At 37.0% G+C, this 27517-nt stretch overlaps 1 protein-coding gene across 1 annotated transcript; it reads right to left on the reverse strand.

Annotated features, from left to right (window-relative positions):
• Window positions 1–723: 723 nt before the first annotated feature.
• Window positions 724–27517, reverse strand: LOC149836809 (uncharacterized). Its single transcript, XM_090005590.1, has 3 exons — window positions 27263–27517; window positions 26763–27172; window positions 724–1354 (listed from the first exon to the last, which is right to left on the reverse strand). Exons 1-3 carry the CDS (start codon window positions 27425–27427, stop codon window positions 913–915), a joined length of 1017 nt encoding a protein of 338 aa, XP_089861716.1. The 5' UTR covers window positions 27428–27517; the 3' UTR covers window positions 724–912.

Here is a 27517-nt window from a genome sequence, read left to right on the forward strand (position 1 = left end):
AATCTCCATTCTAAGTCCGAGACCCAAACAGCAGAGATTGGCTGGAATTCCATGAATGAGGTCACCTTCCCAACACTGGCTTCCAAACACAGCCTCAAGTGCATTGAAGACTCGCAAACCAACTGCTTCAGATCGGATCAGGTCTGATGCAAAAGCCTGACCTGATTAGAAATGGGTGTGATCTTAAGTGCAAGTAGCTGATTTATCACCCAACTCTTCTCAAACACGATGGAATTGGGTTCCACATCATATCACTTGATCCAATCTATACCTTGAATTTTGTATTTAACTTGGTTCCATAACCGGTTCTTTTTATAGCATCCATATGAGCTGAACTCAAACCGAACCTGACCAAATTCTGTAAATTTGAACCACTTCATCAACCTTTAATTATATTATGAGTATATTGTTCAACAATTGTAAAATTCTCAAGAGGATACAACGCATTAGAAATTGAAAACCCAAATTAGACTACTAATCCTTGACTCTTATGACATGGAAGAGGCTATTGCCTTGTTATAAAAAAGCAAAAGCAAAAGAAAATTTTTTTTTGAAACATCCAGCATACAAAAGATAAATACTCCGTTACCAACATCAACAGTCTATCAGCTAAGCAAAGACCACATAGCATCTGCAACTCCAGAGTAACCTCTTAAATTTCCAAACCACAGTTTTCATCAGACAGTAACGGACAGCCGGGCTGGCCTTAAGGCAAAAAATCTTAAGATGAAATGAAAAAAATTAATCATGAAATGAATTGTGATAGACATGGTTGCATCTATTACTATTAAATACACTCAACTTTCTAAATTAGCTATTGCACATCCACAATCAACCTCTTCACACAAATAGCTAATGCAACTAAATTACACGAATTATACCATGTATCCATCTTTTGAGATTCTTCATATTTTATGGAGCTGTCAGCAACCTCTTGATCCCAGCCTTCTGTTCCCCTGTTAGCCTTGAAGGGAACTTTATGTTGAACTTAATTCTCAAATTTCCCCTCCTAGATGGCTCCTTAGGTATGGGCATTCCCTCCTTGGGCACCACCTCTTCATAGTCCGGATATATAATGTTATTAATGGGAATGGTTAAGCTCCTACCATCAAGAGTTGTCAAATGGACAACAAAACCCGTTAGAGCTTCCAGTAGAGATACTTTTTGTGTAGTGACCAAGTCATTCCCTTCCCTCGTGTACAAGCTGTGGGGCTTCTCGTCGATGATGAAGATGAGATCTGCAGGAATGATGTTGGGTTGTTCATTGCCTTTCTCTGGAAACGTGATCTTTGTTCCTTTCTTCCATCCTGGCTTAATCTCTATCGCCAGTATTTCCTCCATTGCAACAGTTCTCCTGACCGGATCAGCAAGAGCAAAAGATAATAGTGTGAGCACCATTAATCCACTCACCATACAAGATGAAGCTAACTTTCAGGCTCTCATCTCTATGTACAGCACAAAAAAATACAATCAAAGTCAAAACAAAATGGATTGGTGAGCTCATAAAGAAACATGACAACTTTAGCAATTCAGTCGAACAATACAACACAAAGTTTCTTTTTCTTTTTTTTTGGTGGGGTGGGTTGGTGGGTTGGTCGGTGGATGGTGTCTAGGCCAAGTCCTGTAGCTTAACATTTTTTCTCAACTCTTGAGGTAGAAACTATCAAAGCAGACAAAATGAAGGGTGCTCAGATTCAACCACAATGGTACAATCAAATCCAAATGAAAATCAATTACTCTCCATAAAAGCCCTCTTAATTGGAACCTACATTATCCTGCATAATGTTAGGATGCCAGAAAACTAGGCATATCTGAAAAGGCAGTATCCACATTTAGACATACACAACCTTTTACTGAGTCACCATGAGACTGGTCATTGCAACAGGCCGTAACAGGGCACCTAAGACAATAGCAAACAGATAAAGATGTCTGATATTTTATGGTTTCAGTCAAAAATATAACACCAAGACGGATGATAAGTTTTAGGTAGGTGTATGGATGCTTTGTAGATACCTCATTTTTGTTTATGTTTATTTTAAATAGCTTACACATTGTTTGGATATCTTCAGTTACAGATTTTCATCAAACAAATGCAGCGGTCCCCGCCCCCCAAAAACCCAACACCACCAATCATTTCTAACAGACAATGGCCACAAGAACAAATTGCACTCGCTCAATTGCCAGAAAACCTACCGTTTAAAGATTTGTTTCCATGTGTTCTGGCATCTGATTTCATTCTTCAGAACGGCAGAATGTTTCTTGTTCCACTGGATCTATGAAAGAGCTCTCTAGCGAGTAGCGAGTTTAGATGGTAGGTAAGGATCAGGAAAAGGGGAGGGAAAATGAGGGATAAGAACAAGGGGAAGGTGGCAATGAGGCAGGAAAAGGGGAGGGAGAGGGAGAAGGGGAAAGAAAAAGTAAAGGAGCCTCCAGCAGTGAGGGACTCTTCAGTGAAGGCTTTTTCAGTGGAGGAATATCCAGCGGTGGGGATGTCAGTGGAGGAGGCTGTTTCCTCATTTCATTTATTTATTTAAACATCCAAAGAAGGCAGTCTATATACAAGTAATTGTTTATAAAATTCAAAAGTAGCACTCTATTTATTGTTCATATGTTTATGAACAATAAATAGTACCGCTTCCAACATAAACAACAATGTAAGATACAACAGAACAATTCTCAATTATCAAGTGGTTAATTTTCTGTGGGCATTTCTCATAATTGAAGGTTTAGTTTCCACTTTGGAAGAGTTTTCAGTTGCATTTGATGAAATTGCATAAAAATAAAACATACATGGCATTTCCCCAACCAAAATGGATGTTCGTAAACCTATATTCCACGGAGACAAGTTTCACCTGCATGCCATTGTCCAAAAGAAACATGCTACACAAAAATGCACAAACATAAAGATACATAACTCTAAGATGAATTTCAACTCAAACCTTTTTCCAACTCAGACATGTTGTAGCTATCTCAAGGAGCAAAATTTGAACAGGGACATGGAACAATAAACATTTCAATGGTGTTCTACCTGGAACATTTACTTGCCAGCTACCAAATTCTCAATTTATGCACAACAAAAATGAGATATGATGAGATGATTCAGAATGTCACATGCTGTTCTTGCTCTCACTATATCAACCACCAAACCACAAATGCATATTACACATTTTGCAATAAGTGGCAAATTCTTTCGCACATTTCAGTCTTCAAACTACTTTGTCATCTATTTCATGAGCATGTTTAACATATTTCCTTATTCTTTCTTCTGAATTCTTCTCACCCTTTCTTTTTCCATTAGTTCTGTATCTTCATTGACTAGAGTTCTTTCTTCTAGAATCTGCATGCTTCTCTTTTTCACAAGCCCACCCTTTTTCTTCCTCAGGCAGAACAAGACTTCCAACTGAGGACCTACGTGAAAATCCCACAAGCAACTAACCCCATCTTGGAGAAAAGAAAAAACCAATACTTATTGCATTTACCAACATAAACTTTATTGCACTCCAACTCAAGTTGAACTTCCCCCAAATGAAAAAGAGGACAAAGAGAAATTTACTTTCAAATCACAAAGTTGAATTTCCATTTTTGAAGCTGACATGAAGAAATAGACAAGAACTCAGACAAGCAAAGGCTTGAATTTTAACCTAATGGAACAGAGAATACTATCCTTCCTATGGGAGCTCTCTTGCTGTTTAGTCATTCATTTCCTTCATCCGATTTGAGGCTTCACTTCCTCTCTCCAACTTTGTACAAGAGATCATATTTACTTGCTAACTCCATATCTTCTATTCTGAACTTTGTTGTCAGGGTTAGTGTTATTAAAAACGCGCCTAAAGCAGTGTTATCAAAAACACGTCTTGAGGCGCAAAAGGCGTGCCTTGCCTTGAGGTGCGGCCCTCTGTGCCTCAAGAAGCAAGCCTGAGGCGCAAAAAAAAAAAATTTTTTTTTTTACAACAAGATTTCTAAGACATGATCAACACGATTTTTGTAGGTTAATCTCATATATTTTCCAGTTATTTCAGTTATGTAATCAGTTTCTTAGTTTATTACTATATTTTAACTTTTGTTGGTTAATCTCGTATATTTTTCAGTTATGTAATTAGTTTCTTAATATATTTTAACTTTTGTTGGTTAATCTCATATATTTTTCAGTTATGTAATCAGTTTTTTAGTTACTTTTTGTTAAAACTGCTTGGATTGGCAGTTCTATCGTGAATACCGAGAAGTAGGAGTGGGAAGAGAGGAGAGGGGATTTCCTTGGAATCGGCAGCCACTTCAATCCCTGCGTGCTGCACTAAACATCATTAATGTAGAATAGGTTTACAATAATATTTTACAATGGCAAGATTGCCCTTGGTTAGTAATGTAAAATACATTATGATGTATCAAACCACGTGAGGCTATTCTATATGGATATGGATCCAGTACTGGATCCATATCCAATCTATATTCTAATACCCTCCCTCAAGTTGTACATGGGATTGAACCATGTGCAACTTGTTCTTCAGATACCAAAAGCGGTTACTTGTGAGACCTTTTGTGAACATATCAGCAACTTGGTCTTCTGAAGGCACATAGACTGGTTCAATCTCTTTGTCTGCTATCTTTTGTCTGATGAAATGTTGGTCAATCTCAATATGTTTGGTCCGACCGTGATGAACAGGATTGAAAGCAATTTGTACAGCACTTCTATTATCACACATGAGAGTTGAACTTGAGATACTCTCTCCCATTTCTGTAAGGAGATGCCTAACCCAGGTTACTTCTGCTGTGGTAGCTGCCATAGATCTATATTTTGCCTCCGTGCTAGACCTTGCCACAGCTTTCTGTTTTCTGCTACTCCATGAGATAAGATTGCTTCCAATGAAAACACAGTATCCTGAAACCGACCTTCTTTCATCTGGGTCTCCTGCCCAGTCTGCATCTGTATAGGCCAATATGTCATGTTTCGGTGTTGCCCATGAAGATTGAGCATATTTGAGTCCATCACCCACCGTGCCTTTTAGGTATCGGAGAATACGCTTGATGGCATCCATATGACCAGTCTTTGGTTCATGCATAAACTGAGATACTTGATTTACAGAATATACAATATCTGGTCTAGTAAAAGTAAGATACTGTAACATGCCCACTAAACTGCGATACTTGGTTGCATCAGGATACAACTCGCCATCACAAATGCTGAGTTTTTTATTGACAACACTGGGTGTAGGTACAGGTTTGCAATCTGTCATTCCTGCTTTGGCCAAAAGATCAAGAGTGTATTTGTGTTGGGTTAATGACATTTCTCCATCCTGTCTGTCCACCTCTACACCAAGAAAATACCTTAGCTTTCCAAGATCTTTCATCTTAAATCGCATACTCAGCAAAACTTTAATTTGTTGAATACGTTCTGGAGCATTTCCAGTGACCACTATATCATCAACATATATAAGTAAGAAAACTACAGTGGTTCCATCCCTGTATATGAATAAAGAATGGTCTAGTTGGGAACGAATAAAACCATGGTTCTGAATCTCTGAGGAGAAGCTTTCAAACCATGACCGGGAGGCTTGCTTTAAACCATACAATGCTCTGGTTAATTTACATACATATGCTTTTGGGTCTCCCTCTGCATAACCTTGAGGTTGCTCCATATAGACCTCTTCTTTTAAGTCCCCATGAAGGAATGCATTTTTGACATCAAGCTGACTAAGGCTCCACCCATGCTCAATGGCCAGGCCAAGAATAATGCGAATGGTTCCCATTTTCACTACTGGACTGAAGGTCTCATCGTAATCTTCACCATATTCTTGGGTGAACCCTTTGGCAACAAGACGTGCCTTATATCGTTCAATGCTCCCATCCGGTTTATATTTAATCTTATACACCCATTTTGAGCCAACAACATTCTTATCGGGGGGACGACCAACTATCTCCCATGTTCGACACTCATGAAGTGCCTCTATTTCCTCATTCATCGCCTCAATCCATTTGTCAGATTGAACAGCTTGACAAAATCCAAGTGGTTCTTCATGTTTTTCAACCTTGGATAGGAAAATCTGAAAATCCATAGAAAAGTTATCGTAACTTACCCATTTTTCAATTGGATGCCTTATCCTGCTTGATTTTCTTGGTGCCTCCACATTATTGGGGAATGTCATGTGTTCTCCAATAGGTGCATCTGTTTGCGCTTTGGGTCTTCTTGTGTAGACATTCCCTTTGTATCTCTGACATTCTGTTTCCGACACCTTATCTGAAACCGTCTCATCATGTATGTTTTCAGGAGCCAAAGCGGTACATTCAGCAGCATGTGAGATAAGTTCAGCACTGAGCCATGGATTATACCAATTATCAGCCATATCACCATGTTCACGACCATAGTTGGCTTTATTTTCTGGAAAGCTATTTTCATCAAAGACAACATTTCTGGAAATTCTGATCTTCTTATTGATAGGGTCATAACACCTGTACCCTTTGTGTTCATCTGCATAACCTACAAATTGGCATATAGAGGCTTTGTCCTGAAATTTGTTTCTCATGGATTTGTCAACATGTACATAACATGTGCACCCAAAAACTCGTAACTCATCATAATTAGGCTGTATACCAAAGAGAACATAATAGGGAGACTGATTTTCAAGGATAGGCATAGGAAGACGATTTATCACATGAGTGGCAGTATGAAAAGCTTTTGTCCAAAGGTTGATGGGCAAATTACAACCATGCATCATACTCATTGCACTCTCCACAATATGTCTGTGTTTACGTTCAGCAATTCCATTTTGTTGTGGAGTATACGGGCAAGAAACTCTACGATGTATCCCATTATCTTGGAGGAAGTCTAAAAACTCTTTGGAGGAATACTCACCACCTCATCACATTGGAGAATTTGAATATTTTGGGAGAATTGATTTTTAACATAGGCATGAAAGTGACGAAAAATAAAAAAAACCTCTTATTTGTGTTTCATGAAGAATATCCAGGTAAAACGAGAGAAACTGTCAATGAAGGATACATAATATTTACTTCCAGAAGAAGAAGCATTGGGAGCTGGACCCCAAACATCAGAACATATTACCTCAAAAGGAATAGAAGATCTTTTATTTATTTGATGAAAAGGAAGTACATGACTCTTGCAAACTTGACAACTGGAACACATTTTATTCTTTAATGAAAATGAAACAGACTTTGAAAGAAAACCATTGGACACTAACTTTTCAATAAAGACTTGACTACAATGACCAAGACGAGAATGTCAGAGATCTGGCTTATTACATTTGGATAAACTTAGGACGTTTTTAGAGACATGATCAGACTTGGGCTTCAAGACACTGGAGGTTGGATCTTCATTGAAGACATACATGTTTCCACGTCGTTCTCCTTTAGCGAACATCTCCTTCGTTTGAAGATCCTTGACAAAGACAGAAGTAGGAGTAAATTCCACAGATGAATTAGTAGAGTCAACAAGTTTAGATACAGAGACAATGTTTTTCTTTATATTTGGTGCATGAACGACATCAGATAAAGAAATAGATGACTCAGACAAAGGAATAAGGACATTGCCTATGTTAGAAATAGGGTGTGAGTCCCATCTCCAGTTACAATATTTGATTTTCCAGAATAGGGAACCAAAGTAGAGAATTTACCTGCATTGCTAGTAACATGAGTCGCTACCCCGGAGTCAACATACCATATTCCATCATCATTCTGTTTCAAGTTCAAGTTGGCCATTGCAGATAAGAGAAGATCCTTAGCATCATCACTGACCCGAAAGGTACCTGCAGTTCCTGGTGTAGCAATATTTCTATTATTTTGCGCTCTGTTTCGATTCTGCGGGTTGAACCAACAGTTGGCTTTGATGTGACCCCGTTATGTGCAAGGCACAATTCCCGAACCGGAACCCAAGATTACTGTGGTAAACGGAAGTGAGATCAAGATTCTTGAAGGAGAAGAAAGAGTTAAAGCTCTTGAAGAATATTCTAAGAAACACGATGAGTGGGAAATGAAGAATTTCAAAATTCTTTCTTGATTCTTCTCATCCGTTGAAACCAAGATTAATGCCAACATTATTAAATTCAAAAAGGCATCGGAAGCTTGGCATTATCTTGAAAAATGTATACATCGAGGGATCTATCTCATAAGTATTATCTTCAAAAGAAGGCTCTCTCTCTTACTCAAGGTTAAATGACTATTAGGGAATATTTTGCCGATCTTTCCTCCGTTTGGGATGAGCTTGCCATGCTTGAACCAAAATGGAGTGGAGAAGCAATTGAACTCCGTCACAAGCAACTTGAAGAAGATTGGTTCTTCAATTTTTTGAATAGGCTAAGGCTCGAATTTGAGCAAATAAGGTCCTCTCTCCTATAATCTTTTTCTCCTCCCTCTCTTGAAGATGTACTCACCAAATTAAGTGGTGAGGAGACTCGTATGAGTTTATGTAAACAAGGATCAAGTGTTCTTATGGTTCCTTGTAATCAAGAAGAAAGTAATGAGGTCATTGCCGTATCAAGACCCCGGAACAATGTAAGAGCCTATCGTCCCCCTCATTTTAAACCACAAAATCAAGGTGAAAATAGTGGGCCAAGAGGAAAAAGGGACTATAACAAAATTATTTGTCATTTTTGTAAAGAACCTGGACATATCAAACCCATATGTCCCAAATGGAAAAAGCTTCTCGCAATGGCTACCACCGGTGTCCCACAGAAGGAGGAGGCATCATCAAGTGGGTCACTTTCTTTAAATCAAATAATAGAAGCCCTTCAACCCCTACTCAAGGGAGCCACCTCCGGTGCCGCCGTGTCTACCTCATCGCTTCCAGGTAAAGTCTCTTGGCTTTTGGACTCCGATGCATCTTTTCTTATGTCCCCAAACATGTTTTCACTTTCCGATTTCTCAAAAAATGTTTTCCCCTCTTTTGTTTCCACTGCGGATGGAACATCTCTTGAAATTAAAGGTATAGGTAATTTCGAATCTCAAGATTTTTTTATTCCAAAAATTAGATTTATACCTAAACTAAATTTAAATCTTCTCTTTGTTTCTCAACTCTCGGACCATGGTTGCGATATTAAGTTCTCTTGTGATAAATGTTTAATACAGGATCACCGGTCCGGGAAATTGATTGGGAAGGCTTTAGAAAATGAGACTTATACTATATGGAATCTCTTCGAGTTCCAAAATCTTTTTGTAATGTGGCCCAAAACAAAGATATAAATGTATGGCACAAAAGACTTGGTCATCCTAATATCACCAAGTTGTCTTATTTGCATTTTGCAAAAGACCTATGTAAAAGTTCATTTCTTGTAATGATTGTATTCTCGGAAAAATGCAAAGTTTACCTTTTGAGCAAAGAACCATGTTCTCTTCTAAAAATTTCGAAATTGTTCATTCGGATGTTTGGGGACCCGCACCTGTGACTTCAAAAGGAGGCTTTTCATATTATGTCATTTTTGTGGATGATTTTTCCAGATATTCATGGATATATTTTCTTAAGTTCAAACATGAAGTTTTTTCGTGTTTTAAAACCTTTCACTCAATGATCAAGAATCAATTCAACAGTAATATAAAGATATTTAGGAGTGATTCTGGAGGGGAATATCTCTCTAATCAATTTAAAGTATATCTTGAGGATCATGGAATTATCCATCAAAGGTCTTGTCCTAAAACCCCTCAACAGAATGGGTTGGCCGAAAGAAAACATAGGCACATCATTGAGACCACTAGGACCCTTCTTATTTCCCAAAACATTCCTAAAAATTTTTAGGCAGAAGCAACTCTTGTTTTTGTTTATCTGATAAATCGCCTGCTATCTAGGATATTAGGGAAAATATCCCCTTTTGAGATTTTATATAAACTTGAACCGGATTATAATAGGTTACGAGTCTTTGGGTGTAAGTGTTTTATACTTACGGATAAGTATGACAAACTATCTCCCAAGGCTATCCCTTGCGCCTCTCTTGGATATTCCGAAACTCAAAAAGGGTTTGTTGTTATGATTTTCGAGATGATAAGTTATATGTCTCTAGAAATGTAACTTTTTTGGAAAATGAAAGTGACTTTGAAAAAATTGTTTCTCAACAAGAAAACTTTGATTATTCCTTCTTATTTGATCTATTGTCTAGTAATGATGATATATCTAGTGATGATGATGTATCATCAAATCACGATGAGGAAAATGATGGTGACATTGGTGAACATAACTCATTCAATGAACAAGAAAGTAGACTTTCAAATGATCCAATAACCTACTCTCGTAGAAACCAAGACACCTTTAGAAGTGCTATTGACCAGTATAGTGAGCTTGTTCCTACTGTCGACCACCGAAGATCTGAAAGGAATAGAAGACCTCCAACTCGTTTTGTTTCTTTTGATTCTTTCTCACCCCGATATAGGGCTTGCCTTAGTGCCATTCACTCTTATTTTGAACCAAGGAATTTTGAAGAAGCCAAAAAATGCATAGAATGGCAAGAAGCTATGCAAAATGAACTTAATGCCCTTAAAAGGGCTGAAACTTGAGATTTCCAAACTCTACTCATAGGAAAGAAAACTATAGGTTGTCGATGGGTTTTTAATGTTAAAACTAAAAGCGATGGATCCTTGGAAAGGTATAAAGCTTGTTTAGTTGCTAAAGGGTATGGGCAAGAGTATGGGATTGATTATGAGGAAACTTTTGCCCCTATAACCCGAATGGTTACAGTTAGTTGTCTTATTACTATTGCATCTATTAAAAATTGAAACATTTTTCAAATGGATGTGAAAAATGCTTTTTTAAATGGTGATCTTAACGAAGAAGTACATATGGATGCTCCACCAAGCTTGAAGATTCCTAAAGATAAAGTTCTTCGTCTTCGTAAAGCCCTCTATGGTTTGAAACAGGCCCCCAAGGCCTGGTATGATAGATTTACCAGTGTAGTGTTGGAAAATGGTTTTTCCTCATGTTATACTGACACTGCTCTATTTACTAGAAGATCTAATGCAGGAATTGTGATTCTATTACTCTATGTTGACGACATGTTAATTACAGGTGATGATGTTCAAGGAGTCAAGGGTATTAATTCCGTCTTACTTTAAAATTTGAGATGTCAGATTTGGGTTTTCTGACATATTTTCTTGGAATTGAGGTAGCTTATTCACAACGTGGTTATTTCCTATCTCAGTCTAAATTTGCTTGTGAGATTATTGACAGATCAGGAATTTCTGATGACAAAGTATGCGAAACTCCTGAAGTCGTGGGATCAAAAATGAAGATTGACGATGGTGTTTCCCTAACCGATCCTACTCCTTACAGGCAGTTGGTAGGCTCTCTAATGTACCTTAGCATTACTCGACCTGACTTGTCGCATGCTATTCACATCGTCAGTCAGTTCCAGCACGCTCCTACAACCGTTTATATGAGTGTTGTCCTTCGCATCATCAGATATTTGAAGGGAACCATGAACAAGGGAGTATTTCTATCTTCTTCCTCTGAATTAAAATTGCTTGCTTATACTGACTCAAATTGGGGAGGTGACCCTAGTAACCGTCACTCCAATTGGTTTTTGTATTTTCTTAGGAGAATCTTTGATCTCATGGTGATGTAAAAAGCAACAGAAGGTCTCTTTGTCATCCACTGAAGCCGAATATAGAGTCATGGCATCTACCACCATGGAAATTGTATGAATTTGACGTCTTTTGGAAGATATGGGAGTAGTTGTCGAAGAACCAACAAAGCTATGCTGTGACAATAAAAGTGCAATCTACATTGCCAAGAACCACACATTTCACGAACGAACAAAGCATATAGAGATGGACTATCATTATGTCAGAGAAGAATACTTGAAGAAGGTCATTGATCTACCATATGTGACATCTGAGTATCAACTTGCCGACTTCTTCACAAAAGCTCTATGTTCGCCCAGATTTCATTTCCTTCTTGACAAACTTGCGGTTATCACACCGTAAGTTTGAGGGAGGGTGTTAAAATGTATCTCCTAAAATCATTATTGTAAATATAAATATATATATATTTATATACATAGAGATACATTTAGATATAATATATCATATGTACATATATCTCTATATATATAAATATATATTTACCCAAAAGGGTATTTTTGTAATTTCCTGTTTTGCGCATATTCCTTTTGGAATATGTTGTAATTTTCTTATTTATTTTTTGTAATTCTTTTTTATCTTTTCTTTTTTTATTTTTTGATATTATTTAAAGTGCATTGGAGGTCCCCCAATAGAGTCGTTGGGGCCCCCCAACAGTTACAAATGTGACCGTTGGGGGCTCCCAACGACTCCTTTGGGAGCCCCCCTTTTGCACCTTTTGACACTTGTATAAATAGGGGTGTTCCCCCCTTGTATTTCCTAAGCTTGAGAGTCTCAAGCAATTGTTCTTTTTATTCAATACATGCATTATTGCATGTTTACTACTTTTACGCTTTTTGCGTATTTTGTTCAAGTGTTGTGAGAGTGTTTGTGAACACTTCTTTTATAAAGTATTCATGCTTGTATGCGTATTGTCTTTCCATAGACAATTTTACAATATTAAGCAACATCATGTGCAAGAACTTATTTAGAATAATCCAAGAGTCAAATCAAACCCTAACTACTCATGTAAAAGTATCTTCAATAAGATACCAAGAACAATATTACAATATTCTGGGAAACAAATGTGAGCACACACGCACAACAGGAACACTTGTGCACAAAAAGCACAATACAAACTCGCAAATGCGAACCCAAAAGTCATAAGTTTCACTAACAGAGCTTGGGCTATAATCCCACAAGCTTTAACCATGATAGATATAAAGTGCAATTATATACACACCAAATGATAATAGATGCAATTTTTATGTAATATAAGATGTCGAATGACAATATAACAAATTTAGTTTAATATGGGCATTCTTTAATAGATGCGGTAAAATTTGGAAAAAACTCATGCGGAAAAATTCACAAAAAAAAACAAGTTTGTAAAACTTGCAATATTAGTAGAAAATCAAAAACTAAAGGACCAAGCTTGTAGAAAGAATTGGACTTCTACAATTAGACCTTCAAATGCCCACAACAAAAACTTCCCAAAAGAATAATCCTTTTAAGACCAAAACTTTGAAGGATTTTCACAAGAACAAACACTCTTCTTACAAGAACTGTGAAAGTCTCACACATAGTATTCACCAATAAGAACCACACAACACTAAAAAACGAGTATGTAAAGCAAAGAAGAAAAAAACTTAACTCCAAATGGAAGAAAACCATACTTCAAGAGTTACTAGAGGTATTCATACATCACTACATGAGGAATCTCTAATTACAAAAAAAAATGCACTAAGACACATGATTTGAAATCATTTTTGAGATTCTTAAAAAATATAACTATATGAGAAATCTCTAATAAACATCACTACTCATAATATATGATAGCAAGTGTGTAGAAAAGGATGTGAATTATCACAAGCTTTTATATGTTAAAGAATTTCAATCTCAACTCAACTTTTCTTTAAAAAACTTCTCACACATATATAATTCATGCTTTTAAGCAAATATGCAAGAGATAACTTCAAAGTACCAAAGTTATTAGATAAAAATTTAAATTCAAGGAGTCAAAGATGTACATCAATACAAATCTTTTAAATCATATGTAGGATTTGAAAAACAATAATAAGATCACAAAGACTCATAAAACCATACACACGAGTTCAAGATTGACATCAACTTATGCTTCAAAGATAAGCACGATTAACGACCCTATTAAAGAAAGTTTTAAGCAATGACAAACAAGTTCACCGATTTAACTAATTACCTTTTAAGAGATTTTAAAAAATGTGATATACACAAAAGCAAAGGCTCAATGAAGAACCGAATAACACAAGAACTAGAAAACAAAAAACACATACATATAGATTATTAAGGAAGTAGATATTTCTTTATAATGCATGATATTAAACGAAAAAGAATACATACCAAATAACTTTAAGAAAGAAAAGAGAGAGAACAAGAAAACTTCACCATTTTTCTTAATATTTCTTGAATAACACGCTTTCCGATGCACCAAAGAGCAATTTGGTCACAACCTTGCTCTGATACCATGTTAGAAAGTATGCGGAAATAAATTACAAGAATGCATAATGCATTCATAAGGTCCAACATTGGACAAACACAACCCCATAATGGGGAATAACACAATGGTCCACTAAGGGACACCACAAGAAGCCTACAAAGAGGCATAAGTTACATAAACTTTATTGAATGAGGGCCTAAAAGGCCATGCCTTACATGGAGAAATACCCCTCTATTTATACACAAAGGGGTGATAGAAAGAGTGAGAGAGAGAGAGAACATTGGGAGGCCCAAAAAGAGACTCGTTGGGCCCCCAACGGTCACATTTGTGATCGTTGGGGGTCCAACGCCTCCTTTGGTTGGGACCCCCAATGCAATGCATTAAATGCATTTTACAATAAATGAAAAAATAAAAAGGAAAAAGAAAATGTAAAATAAAATACATGCAAAAAGATGTAAAAAGACTAAAATGCCCCGAATAGGCAGAATTACAAAAAATACACTTTATCGGGTATGATGAGATAAATACATATATATGTATATATGATTACATATATATGTATATATGATTACATATATTTTAACATTATTTTGTGCACCCACACCTCAAGTGGGTCTGTTTCTCTCTTGGATCTGAGGCTCACGTGAATCCTGTTCACGTGAACCCAAACCGTAAAAAGGAGTGGTTGTGTTTCACGTGAATCGCTGAAATCGACTCACGTGAAACACCAGACCAATCACGATCCCTATTTCATTTTATTGATATTGCTTGTTTGACATTCCTTTATTGCTTGTCTGTTCGATCTTCCTGTGTCCAACCTTCTCCTCGTACTTGCACATTCAAATATATGTTTATTGTATAGTTCCCTTCCTGATTCTTATTTCTGCAAATATATTTAACGTGTGAAGGTGTTTTTCACACGTCGTTGAATAGCAGTTTTCACAAGTTGAACATCAGTTCCTGCATCCTCCGATTCTGACAATTTACGACCCTCTGTTCCAAAAAAAAAGGGTTAGAATTTTTCGTGGATACTCCTGTTGATTCTCATTCTCAATGGATTCTTATCACTCTCAATCAAACCTTTCTTCAAGTTTTCTCAACCAGCTTGTTTTTGAAAAGTTAAACACCTCAAATTTCTTGATTTGGAAGAGACAAATTATTCCTTTCATAAGGAGTCAAAGCCTCTTCGGTCACCTGGATGAAACCACTTCAGTCCCACCAGAATTTATCTCGAGAGAAGAAAAAGACGACCAAGGGGCGAGTTCAATCGTGTATGCCAAAAATGTTGAATTTCTTAATTGGAAAAGGAAAGATCAATCAGTTGTTGCATACATCACATCAACTCTGTCTTAAGAGATTCTCGTTGTCATTCCTAACAATTGTACAGCGCTACAACTCTGGGAACGACTGGTTCAAACGTATTCGCAGGTTTCTCAAACAAGGGTGGTTTTTCTAAAAAGGGAATTTCAGTTGCTAAGAAAAGATTCTATGACCATTATGGAATATTTGAACAAGATAAAGATCATCACAGACCAGCTTGCAGTTATAGGGTGTGCCGTTAGTGATAATGACATGGTGCAACAAACTCTGAGTGGATTGGGATCTGACTACAATATGATAGTTACATCACTATTGTGCCTTCATGTTCTTCCTACCTTCGATGAGCTACGAGCCAAATTGATCCAGTATGAAATCTGAAGGGATTCTCTAAAGAAACTCATAATCATCCAAATACTCAAGAAGTTTTTGACTACAAGAGTGACTTATGGTAGAGGACGGGGACGAGGAGGACAAGGGCAAAGTGGACACGGAGGGCGTGGTTTGCTTCCCACTCCAAACATGTCAGCTCATGCGCAGGGACCAAGATCCATTCCTACTTGCTTCCTTTGTAACAAGAAGGGGCATATCAAGGCGAATTGTTGGCATAATCTAGAGAATAAAGGAAAGGGTCCGCAGACAGAAACCAAAAGAAAGTTCACAAATACCAGAAACAGTGGAGACATTAAAGATTTGCTGATATCTGCTTTGTCAGAGTTAAAATTGAAGCAGAGTGATGAAGGCACATGGTTTGTCGATTCAGGGGCAGCAACTCATGTAATCGACGATGCAGGTAAAATTTCTAACCATATTCCTTATTTCGAAAAAAGTAAGATTGTCACGGGAGACGGATCCCACCATCCTGTTTCTCATGTTGGAAAGACTGTCATTCCCATGTCACATTTCACTCTTACTCTTTCTGACGTTCTTCATGACATTAAGAAAAATATTGTCTCCGTCTCCAAACTTATTGATGATAATAATGCTTCAGTTGAATTCACTCCCTTCTCTGTGCAGGTCAAGGACCTACGCACGAGGGAAACATTCGTTGAAGGAAAGAGACGAGGCAACATGTATGTCTTTGAAGAAGCTTCATGTCATGATGTTCGCCCTGCTCACCTGATTTTGAAGCCTTCATTAGAGTCGTGTTCATCCTCTTCTGCCAGTGTTTTTAGTATCTCTGAATGTAATAAGTCATTCTTATGGCATAGTCAGTTAGGACACTGTGGGAGTCATTTTATTGAGAAACTTGTTTCTAATAATCTCATTCCAAAAGAAAGTCTTAATGGAGATGAGAGTAGTCATAAATGTTCTAGTTGTCTTTTATGCAAGAGTCATGTATTGCCTTTTTATTTCATTAATAAGAGAGCTTCAAAACCTTTTGAGATTATTTATTCTGATGTGTGGGGACCCGCCCCAATTGTCTCTGGGTCTGGAAGTAGATATTATCTAATCTTTGTTGATAGTTATTCTCGATACACTTGGATATATTTCATAAAAAATAAGTCAGAAGTCTTCTCTTTGTTTCAAAATTTCCTTTTCTTGGTCAAAAATCAATTTTTCCAATGTGATGGAGGTGGAGAATTCTCATCCCGTGATTTTATTTCTTTTCTTCGAAATAACGGAATAGGAAGAAGGGTGTCCTGCCCTCACACTCCTCAACAAAATGGAATTGTTGAACGAAAACATAGACATATTGTTGAAAGTGCCATGAGTATGCTTCATGACAGCAATCTTCCCATCAACCTATGGACAAAAGCTTTTCATTCTGTCGTGCATGTAACAAATAGAATGCCCATGGTCGTTCTGGAAAATAAGTCTCCTTATCACTGTCACTTTGGAGCTCATGCTAGTTATCATGATCTGCGTGTTTTTTGATGTGTTTGTTATGTGTATATTGATCGGTCCCTGAGAAACAAGTTTCAGGACAAGGCCCAGAAGTGTAGGTTTATGGGATACGCAGATGACTACAAAGGATATAGGTGTTATGATCCCACCAACAAACGTATCAGAATTTCAAGAAATGTTGTCTTTGATTAACATAATTTTGATGACAAAGCTGATGCAACGAATATACCAACTGAAATTTACTATCCTTGGTTGAGTTCAGAACTTTTTGCTGGCTCCAATAAAGCATGTTCATCAGATTGTGTGCAGCAAGAAGAAGAGATGTCTGAGAACACTGAGACGTCGGGGCCACAGAATTCAAAGAAAGTACCGGGCAGATACAAAGGCATTGTCTATTCTAGACAAAGACCGACAACATCAAGCCATTCAGATCATATCTCAGTCAGCAATCCGACTCCTCACACTCTTCAGGTCAGAAAATCAAGCCGCATACGACATCCCATTGACAGGTGGGTTAACTATAACAACTTCTCCTTGGATCTTCAACTCTTTTTAACTGCTCTCAATAAGGAAGATGAGCCCACTATGTACTACTAGGCAGTCACTTCTACCAAGTGGGTAGAAGCCATGAATGATGAAATGCAAGCCTTGCATGAATGTGGAACCTGGGAAGTTGTTCCCAGACCACCTGACAAAAATGTTGTCGGATGTAAATGGGTCTACAAGATAAAGTACAAGCCAGATGGAACCATTGAACGATACAAGGCAAGGCTCGTGGCAAAAGGATTCACTCAAGAAGCAGGGCAAGACTATGATGAGACTTTTAGTCTGGTTGTAAGAATGAGAACAATTCGAATTATTATTTATCTGGTTGTTGAACATGGATGGAAGTTGAGTCAACTTGATGTAAAAAATGCTTTCTTGCATGGGGACTTGAAGGAGGAAGCATACATGGAGCAACCCCCTGGATATCAAGAACAAAATTGTAAAACTCATGTGTGCAGGTTAAAAAGAGCTATTTATGGTCTAAAGCAAGCATCTCGCTCTTGGTTTGATAGCTTCTCACTAGAGATTCAGAAACATGGATTTTCACGTTTCATGTTGGACCACTCATTGTTTATTTTCAGAAGTCAGACTGTGACCACTCTGTTATTAATTTATGTTGATAATATTGTTATCACAGGAAACTCTGCGACCCACATTCAAGAAGTAAAAGACTTACTAAGTCAGAGGTTCAAAATGAAAGATCTTGGAGCTTTGCGCTATTTTCTTGGTATAGAAGTTGATAATCAGGCTCATGGCTTGACACTCACTCAGCACAAGTACACCGTAGATGTTCTCAGCAAGGCAAGCATTAAAGACTGCAAACCTCTGGGAACTCCGAGTGTACTTCATCAAAAACTTAGCGCTCATGATGGAAATCTGTGTGATGACCCCACCAGGTATCGAAGCATAATAGGAATGTGATGACCCCACCAAATGTGACCGTTGGGGGGGGGGGGGTGCAACGGTCACAAATGTGACCGTTGGGGGCTCCCCAACGACTCCTTTGGGAGCCCCCCTTTGCACCTCATTGCTTTTGTATAAATAGGGGTGTTCCCCCTTGTTATTCTCCAAGCTTGAGAGTCTCAAGCATTTGCTCTTTTTATGAAATACATGCACTATTGCATGTTTGCTATTTTTACGCTTTTTGCGTATTTTGTTCAAGTGTTGTGAGAGTGTCTTCGTACACTTCTTTTATAAAGTATTTATGCTTGTATGCGTATTGTCTCTTCATAGACATTTTCACAGAGGCACGTGCCTCATACATGTTGGATCAAATGGGGGTCAAAGCGCCCATTTGACCCAAATTAGAGGGATAAATAGAGGGAGGCACCGATTAGGGTCGGGTTCTCCCTCTCTTTCTCCCCTAATCTCTTTCTCTCTTGTCTCTCGCTCTCTCTCTCCCTGCTCTCTTCTCTTGCTCTCTCGTCTCTCGCTCTCCATGCTTTGTCTCTCTCATCTCTCGCTCTCCGTCTCTCTGCTGAAAGGAAAATTAAGAAGACGAGGGCTCTCCCTGCTGCTCTCTCTCGTCTATCGTCTATCACCGATAGGTACTCTCTCTCTCATCGCTTTCGTCTATCGTCTCTCACCGACAAGTACTCTCTCTCTAGTTTTTTTTCAAGTAATATAATCAGTTTCTCAATTACTTTTGCATGTTAATCTTTCATATCTTTTAGTATTTAAGAAGAAGAAGAAGTTAATCCTTAATTGTTTTTTAAGTTATATAATCAGTTTCTCAGTTACTTTTACATGTTAATCTCTCATATCTTTTAGTATTTATTTTAGATTTTCTATTTCTTATTGTTTGTTGCTTCTTATTGCTTGTTGCTTCATCAATAAAGCATTTTTTATTTATTTGCATTTTTAGATATTTTTAATAGTTTTTTTTTAAGTTTTCAAAAAAAAATTGAGCCTTACAGTCAGTTTCTCAATTACTTTTACATGTTAGTCTCATATTTTTTAGTATTTATTTTAGATTTTCTATTTCTTATTAGTTGTTGCTTCATCAATAAAGCATTTTTTTATTTATTTGCATTTTTAGATATTTTTTTATAGTTTTTTAAGTTTTCAAAAAAAACATTTGAGGCTTACGCTTTATGCCTCGCCTCAGTTTTTGGTGGAGCGTCTCGCTACACCTTAACGCTTTTCACAACATTGATTCAAACATATAAACCCTTACACTTTTATAAAAATAATAATTATGAGAAGAATCGTGTGTAGGAGAATAAAGGAGATGAAAAAAAAGGATAAGGTATTTTTTATCATAATTGTGAGGAAACAGGTCATATCAAACCATTTTGTCTAGAATTCAGGAACAAAAAAGAAAAAAAGGTTGCCACGGTTGGTACTTCACAAGTTGATCAAGACTCTTCAAACAAAACAATTTCAAACATGTCTCTTTCTCAACCAGTAAAAGCATTGCAACTTCTTCTCAAAAGACAATCTGTGATTGGTGCCACTGTTTCCTTATCTTCTCCTTCGTGTAAGACTTCTTGGTTTTTAGACTCAGGTGTATCAATTCATTTGACATATGATAAATCGTGGGGAAGCGCGCTTCTCCGAAGCGCATTTCGGACTCGCTTCCTACTCTCGCTTCCTTGACTGGCAACCATGTAATAAATCTATATTTTTCAATTGTAGAAGTTTTAATAGTAAAAAAATGTTTGCATTGATGATGGAACCTCTTTTGATATTAATGAAATTAAAAATTTTGAAAAATGTCTTAGTTTTAGTATTCCTCAAATAAGATTCCAAAACTAAATTTAAATTTAGTTTTTGTCTCTTAAATCACGGATCATAGATGTAGAGTCCCATTCACTTATAACCAATGCTTAATACAAGATCTCCAGTCCAGGAGGCAGATTGAGGAAAGGCATAGAGAAGGATACTTATACTATATGGATCCTGTCAACACTTTTTACCTTGATGTTAAAATATTGGATAAAGTTTTGTGGCATCAAAGACTAGGACACCATAGTATGCATAAATTATCCAATATTCCTCATCTGACGCGCTTTTGTAATGAACAAATCTCTTGTACCGATTGTATTCTTGCAAAAATAAAATCAATTCAATATCAAGAAAGGTCTTTTTGTACTACTAAACCTCTTGAATTAATTCATTCTGATGTTTGGGGTTCTGCCCTTGTTGCTCCAAAGGAAGATATACTTATTATGCTATTTTTGTGGATGATTACTCTCGTTGTACTTGGATATATTTTCTCAAACATAAATATAAAGTATTTGAAATTTAAAAAAAAAATCATTAGTAACAAATCTCTTAAAGTCCAATATATCTATTTTTCGTTCTGACTCAAGGCGTGAATACAGGTCTAATGATTTTCAACAATATCTAAGAAAAAATGGAATACTTGATCAAACGTCATGTGCTAATACGTCACAGCAAAATGGTTTGGCTGAAAGAAAGCATCGACACATAATATAGACCACTAGAACTCTTCTCATATCTAAAAGTATTCCCAAATATTTTAGGGTTGAAACAGCTCTCACCTTCGTATATCTTATAAATAGGCTACCTTCTTCAAAAATTCAAAATCTTTTACCATATGAAAATTTTTATAATGTCTCTCCTGATTATTCAAAACTAAGAGTCATTGAGTGTAGATGCTTTGTTCTCACTCATAAGAATAATAAATTATCTCCTAAAGCAATTCCATGTATATTCTTAGGTTATGGAGAAAGCCAAAAATTATTTAGATGTTATGATACTAAAAATAACAAGCTTTATATTTCTAAGAATGTCACATTTCTAGAACAAGAAAATGGTTTTAACATTGTCTTATCCAAAGATGAAAGTGAATACAAGTTTTTAGAAATATTCCCACTAAATCAAGACATTAATGAGAGAACTTGTAATGAATCTCAAGCCACTGAGTCTCGCGATCATCCAAATGTCATTCAATCTCAAAAAAGACAAGATAATGAACCACTAAGTGATTTGGAAAAAAAATATTCAACCATAAAAGAACAAGAAAACACAAGAATTAGTCACTCAGAGAGACCACGTAGATACACAGATAGATTTGTGTCATATGAATCTTTTGAACCTCACTATAGAGCTTGTTTAGCAAAAATTTATTCAAACTTTGAACCTTCCACATATAATCAAGCAAAAAACAATCCTAAGTGGCAAAATGCTATGAGTGAAGAAATTAGAGCCTTAGAAAAATCTCAAAATTGGGAATTATCTGATATACCAACCAAAAAAATCAATAGGATGTAGGTGGGTTTTTAAAGTCAAAACTAAAAGTGATAGATCTCTAGAAAGACATAAAGCTAGGTTAGTCGCTAAAAGATATGCTCAAGAATATGGTATTGACTACGATAAAACATTTGCCACTGTATCACGTATGACTACTGTTAGAATTCTCATAGCCATAGCCTCTATTAGAAAGTGGCTAATTTATCAAATGGATGTTAAAAATATATTTTTAAATGACGATTTAAAAGAAGTATATACGGATCCACCCCCTGGATATAATGTTCCTAAAAAAAAAATTATACGCCTTAGAAAGAATTTTTATGGTCTTAAACAAGACCCAAAAGCTTGATATGATCTTTTTACTTTTGTTATGCTTAAGCTTGGATATACTTCATGTTATACTGACATTGTTTTGTTTGTTAAGATTTATGTTGCAAGTATTGTTATTCTATTGCTTTATGTTGATGATATATGATCATAACTCTGGAGCAGATAAACAGGGAGTAGATCAAATTAAATTTATTCTCAAGCAAAGTTTTGAAATGACTTTAGTTTTCTCAGATTTTTCTTAGGGATCGAGGTTGTACATTCCTCTCAAGGGTATTTGTTGTCTCAATCCAAATTTGCAGCTGAAATTATTGACAGGTCTGGAATTACTGATGACAAAAGAATAGATACTCCCGAAGTGATAAATGCAAAAACGAAAATTGATGATGGAGAACCTCCGGAAGATCCTACTCCATATGGGCAGATGATTGAAGCATTGACATACTTGACTATTACTAGACCAGACATAGCACATGCAGTTCACACGACCAATCAATTTCAGCACTCTCCTACTTCTGTGCACATGAGTATTGTGACGTGTATCATTAAATATTTAAAAAATTCTGCTTCTAAAGGATTATTTTTATCTTCGTTTTCTCCTCTTAATTTAATTGCTTATTCTTACTCTGATTGTGGAGGAGACCCAAATAACAAACGCTCAACTAATGGTTTTTGTGTTTTTATAGGAGATTCTTTGATATCATGGAAATGCAAGAAGCAACAGAAAGTATCTCTATCATCTACAAAAACCGAATATCGAGTCATGACAACTACTACAATTGAAATTGTATGGTTGATGCATCTTCTCAAAGATATGGGAGTAATCGTGACAAAACTGCCAGGACTATGCTATGATAACAAAAGTGCCATCTACATTGTTGAAAATCATACATTTCATGAGCGCACTATCATTATGTTCGTGAAATTTTTTTGAAGAAGACTATTTCACTACCATATGTGATGTCAGCTTGTAGACTTCTTCACAAAAGTCTTGCCTTCCCCGAGGTTTCATTTTTTATTGGACAAACTTTCGGTGATTCCACCGTAAGTTTGAGGGAGAGTGTTATATATATATATATATATATATATATATATATATATATATATATATATACTTGTTTATGTACATTTTCTGTTTACTTATAGTTCAGGGGTATTTTGATTTTTTCACATGTCAAAAATAAGTATCCTTATATTTTTGTTTTTTATTTTTATTTATTTCTAGTAATGTAATAAATCCCAACCTTGACGGGCTTTTTGTGTATTTGATAGGGAGTCGTTGGACCCTACCCAACGACTTTCTATAGGTCATCTTTTGTATATAAAGGGGTCTGCCTCCTCTCATTTGTATTAACTATTCCAAGGGATTATTCCCCAATAATATCCACTATTTTTATGTGTGTTCTCAGCCTTTAGTGGCTTATTCTTGTGTTTTCATGTGTTGACCTATAAGAGGTCACATTCTCTAAGTGTTCTCTTGCCCATAAGTGGCACACCAAAGCATATATTTCAGTTCGTGACAAACACAACCTCCCTATTTCCTCAATTCTAGTAAAGATGTGCCAACATCACTTACCTTTATATGGTAAAGGTTTTAAAGTTATTCCAAATAATGATGGTTCTTCCCATTGTTAAAGCTTGTCTTCTTTTAAGGAGCTATGGTTAAATGTTATGATCACCTTTTGTGAGTTGGATGCCAAATGGGTCAAAACTTTGAAGTTCTACTACATGTAAAATTAACATTCAACATCATATTTTCAACTGTTACTACAGTTCATGAGGTACAGGTGTACAGCCCTGATTTTGGTCCTCAAATCCTCAATTTTAAATGTAAGTATTTGATGATTTTCCTATGTTTACATGACTGAAAAAAGTCTAATGCATTTAGACATCTACAACTAAGCAATGACTTCCACCTTTTAAGGCATGAGATGCAATCCAGTCATATTGCACAACTTACAAATATGGAAAGAAATGTCCCTTTGTGAATGTCTTTGGACAACCACAAAATTTTGAATAGTAAATTGCTGCAAATAGAAAGAATGCACATGATGGATCATCTCAGCAACACTAGCAGTCTGCTACCAAACAACAGTACATTCAAAAATATATTGAACGAGAATAGATTCAAGCACACAAAAAATTCACAATTTTGCATCTCATTGCTGATGAGTGATGACCATTCTTTTTCCAATTTAAGTAAAGAATCTTATGCTCATCTTGGGAGTTACCAACTATATCAAAGGTGATACTAGCCCGTTTTGTACTTGAATCACTTTCCAGAATAAGGCAAGATTTTACACTCATACATTCCACATGTAGGCCTAGCACATTTAGAAACATTGTCCGGTTTGTTGATCTTCACATTATACACTCAAATAAGTGTAAGTTTGATCTATATATCGAAATTAACAGAGTTAATTAGCAGGTTTTTTAGGTAAACTTTAACTATTCTGGTGTGGAATGCAGGCAGGCCTATATGAGTTTCCCATGACAGAAATAGAACAACTCAAGGACTATGACATGGTTGCAAGAGCTTTATCAGACTGCTAGAGGCATTTGGGCCAGAAAACAATAGCTTTGAATGGTCAGAGCATTTGAAAACAACATCCATGAAACTTATGAACATGAAAGGCCAAGAGGACTTGCTTCCTTCAATCATACATAATAAGAGCTTTGGATGGGACAGATCAAACCAAATCCCTGAAACTTCCAGACATGAAAGGCCAAGAGAAACTAGCTTTCCTGAATCATATCGGGATAGGGATACATATATACTTGCTGAGAAACTTTGTATGAGAATGTCAATGGCACCTGGGCCATCAATTACAGACACCAGCTTTGGATGCAAAAAAGGCTGGAAAACTACATTCCTGGAACTTGTAAACATCAAAGGCCAAAAGAACTTGTGTGCACGGAATCACATGTGACGGATAAATAATTCTACACCAGCTGAGACACTTGTTGATGCCCTTGAGAACCGTATGACACTTCTTCCGAATATACTAATGGTTGGTGAATATAAAATTACCTATCAACATGAGAAAAACCAACTTACAGGCCATAAAAATCAATCAATTGAATAGGCATATAGAAAGGAAACATGAGGAAACAAGAATGATCAACTCAAACACATAATCATCAACCTGTGACCTACCAAAGTTAGCCAGCATGCTTTTCAAATGGATTTGTCTGAAATATTGAATATAAGGAAAATGTAAACTGTGATATGCTAAGAGCAATTGCACATGGATCAGATTGATGAAACTAACAAAATATAGAACACCATCTTATGGCAGTAAGCGAAATATACAAAGTAGGAACCTGAGTGTTGCAAGTGAAACTTGGTCACAGAAGGCCCCAACTAATAGAAAAAGTGTCCACAAGACCTCTTTTTCTAGCCCTAATAGAAGGGATCGTTAAGTAACTGCATGTCTGACAACCTTTCTGCATGAGCTTTTCAAGCAGCCACGGCTGTGTATATGTCATCCTGGAAAAGCAGTGTATAGGTCGAGGCACTAGATAAATAGCAAGAAAATGTCATTGCAAATGTTATATACTTTGATTCACCAAAGTGGTCTCCCCTCTCTCTCTTTTCTCTTTTTGTTTACGAGTCGTGAGACAGGAAAATTGGTATCACTTTGTTAAACAATTGGTGACAGAATCAAGATAAGAAATCAGGGAAATGAAACCGCTGGTACCTAGGACTTCTATATAGCTGCTGAACCAGCTGACTAAGAAGTTTAATTTTTACAGGAAAATTGGTATCACTTTGTTAAACAATTGGTGACAGAATCAAGATAAGAAATCAGGGAAATGAAACCGCTGGTACCTAGGACTTCTATATAGCTGCTGAACCAGCTGACTAAGAAGTTTAATTTTTAATATGGCCATTTATTGTGGCCATTGGAAGTGAACTGTTGAAACAGAAATATTGTTGCAGCATTTAAGCATAATTGCATAATGAAGCACATAAAGCAGTTGTTAATCAAGATTTCGGAAGGATATAGGAGAAGTCGAGAGCACATTCTCCAGTCACTTGAAATCATTCCAGATATGAAGTTCGCCTAATCAAAGAGTACGCTTCAGGCCAATTAATGGAATGTTAATGTTTTATGTTAACAATTTTAACACAGTTTTGCAACTCAACAAGCAAAGTTGCTGGAAGACATCAAAACAGAGCAACGTAGGCCACAGCAGTTAGGATATTTCAGCGCCTCAGCTACTCGACGCCATCCTAATCCAAGTGAATGAAGCTCGAAAACACCAAATGACGCATTAAAGAGAAAGAAAAAGGCATTTGGCTTTGGTTTTCACTACATTGGTGCAAACAAGAAGCTTAAGTTTGTTAGTTAATCAATTCTAAATGTGGCTATCTCAGAGGATATAAACAGTATAGGACAATCTAGCCAGAACCCAATTCATATCATATCTTTATCAAAAGGGCTATTCAACTAATTCCATGGATTGACCAACTTACCCAATCGCATCAGCAATCTCCCTCGAGATCTTCATCTTCTTCGTTGTGCCCTTGTAGAGATCCTCCAGGCTACAGGGCAGATGGTTCTCTATCGGAGGCGCCTTACGCGGTTGCTTCTGACTCATCGAAGGCTCACCGAAGGACCCGAAGAAATCATCGCCAAAGATGCTACCCGGAAACCGAGAACCACCCCGCGACCCGCCGCCTCCGCCACCAAACGGGCCAGAAGACCCGAAGAACTCAGCAAAGATGTCATCAGCGTTCCTGGGATTGAACCTGAAGACGTTGGGGCCACCTTCTCCGGTGGAGAAGAAGGAAGAGCCACCGGATCCCGGTGGGGGCACTTGCCCCTTGATCCCTTCCTCTCCATATTGATCATAGACCGCACGTTTCTGGGGATCGCTCAATACCTGATCAAAAGCATAATTCACTTTGGTGGAACCTTACGATGAACGTAATCTAGAGAGAGATAGAGAGAGAAAAGGAGAGGAGATGGGTACGTCGTAGGCTTCGGAGATTTGCTTGAATTTGGCTTCGGCTTCCTTCTTGTTGTTGGGGTTCTTGTCGGGGTGCCATTTCATGGCGAGTTTCCGGTAGGCCTTCTTGAGATCATCGTCCTTGGCGTTCCTGTCCACCTGAAGGATCTTGTAGTAATCCACGCCCATATCTCCGCCCCGATTCTACTCTCTCTCTCTCTCTCTCTCTCTCTCTCTCTCTCTCTCTCTCTCTCTCTCTCTCTCTCTCTCTCTCTCTCT

Source organism: Nuphar pumila, chromosome 5, assembly GCF_984573655.1.
Source record: "Nuphar pumila chromosome 5, dmNupPumi1.hap1.1, whole genome shotgun sequence".
NCBI classification, from domain to species: Eukaryota; Viridiplantae; Streptophyta; class Magnoliopsida; order Nymphaeales; family Nymphaeaceae; genus Nuphar; species Nuphar pumila.

Coding starts and splice junctions, on each gene's coding strand:
- LOC149836809 (XM_090005590.1), bottom strand. CDS start 27,427: ATGGGCGTGGATTACTACAAGATCCTTCAGGTGGACAGGAACGCCAAG. Junction 27,173..27,262: donor AAATCTCCGAAGCCTACGAC/GTACCCATCTCC, acceptor GCTTTTGATCAG/GTATTGAGCGATCCCCAGAA. Junction 1,355..26,762: donor GAGATTGCTGATGCGATTGG/GTAAGTTGGTCA, acceptor TGATCCGGTCAG/GAGAACTGTTGCAATGGAGG.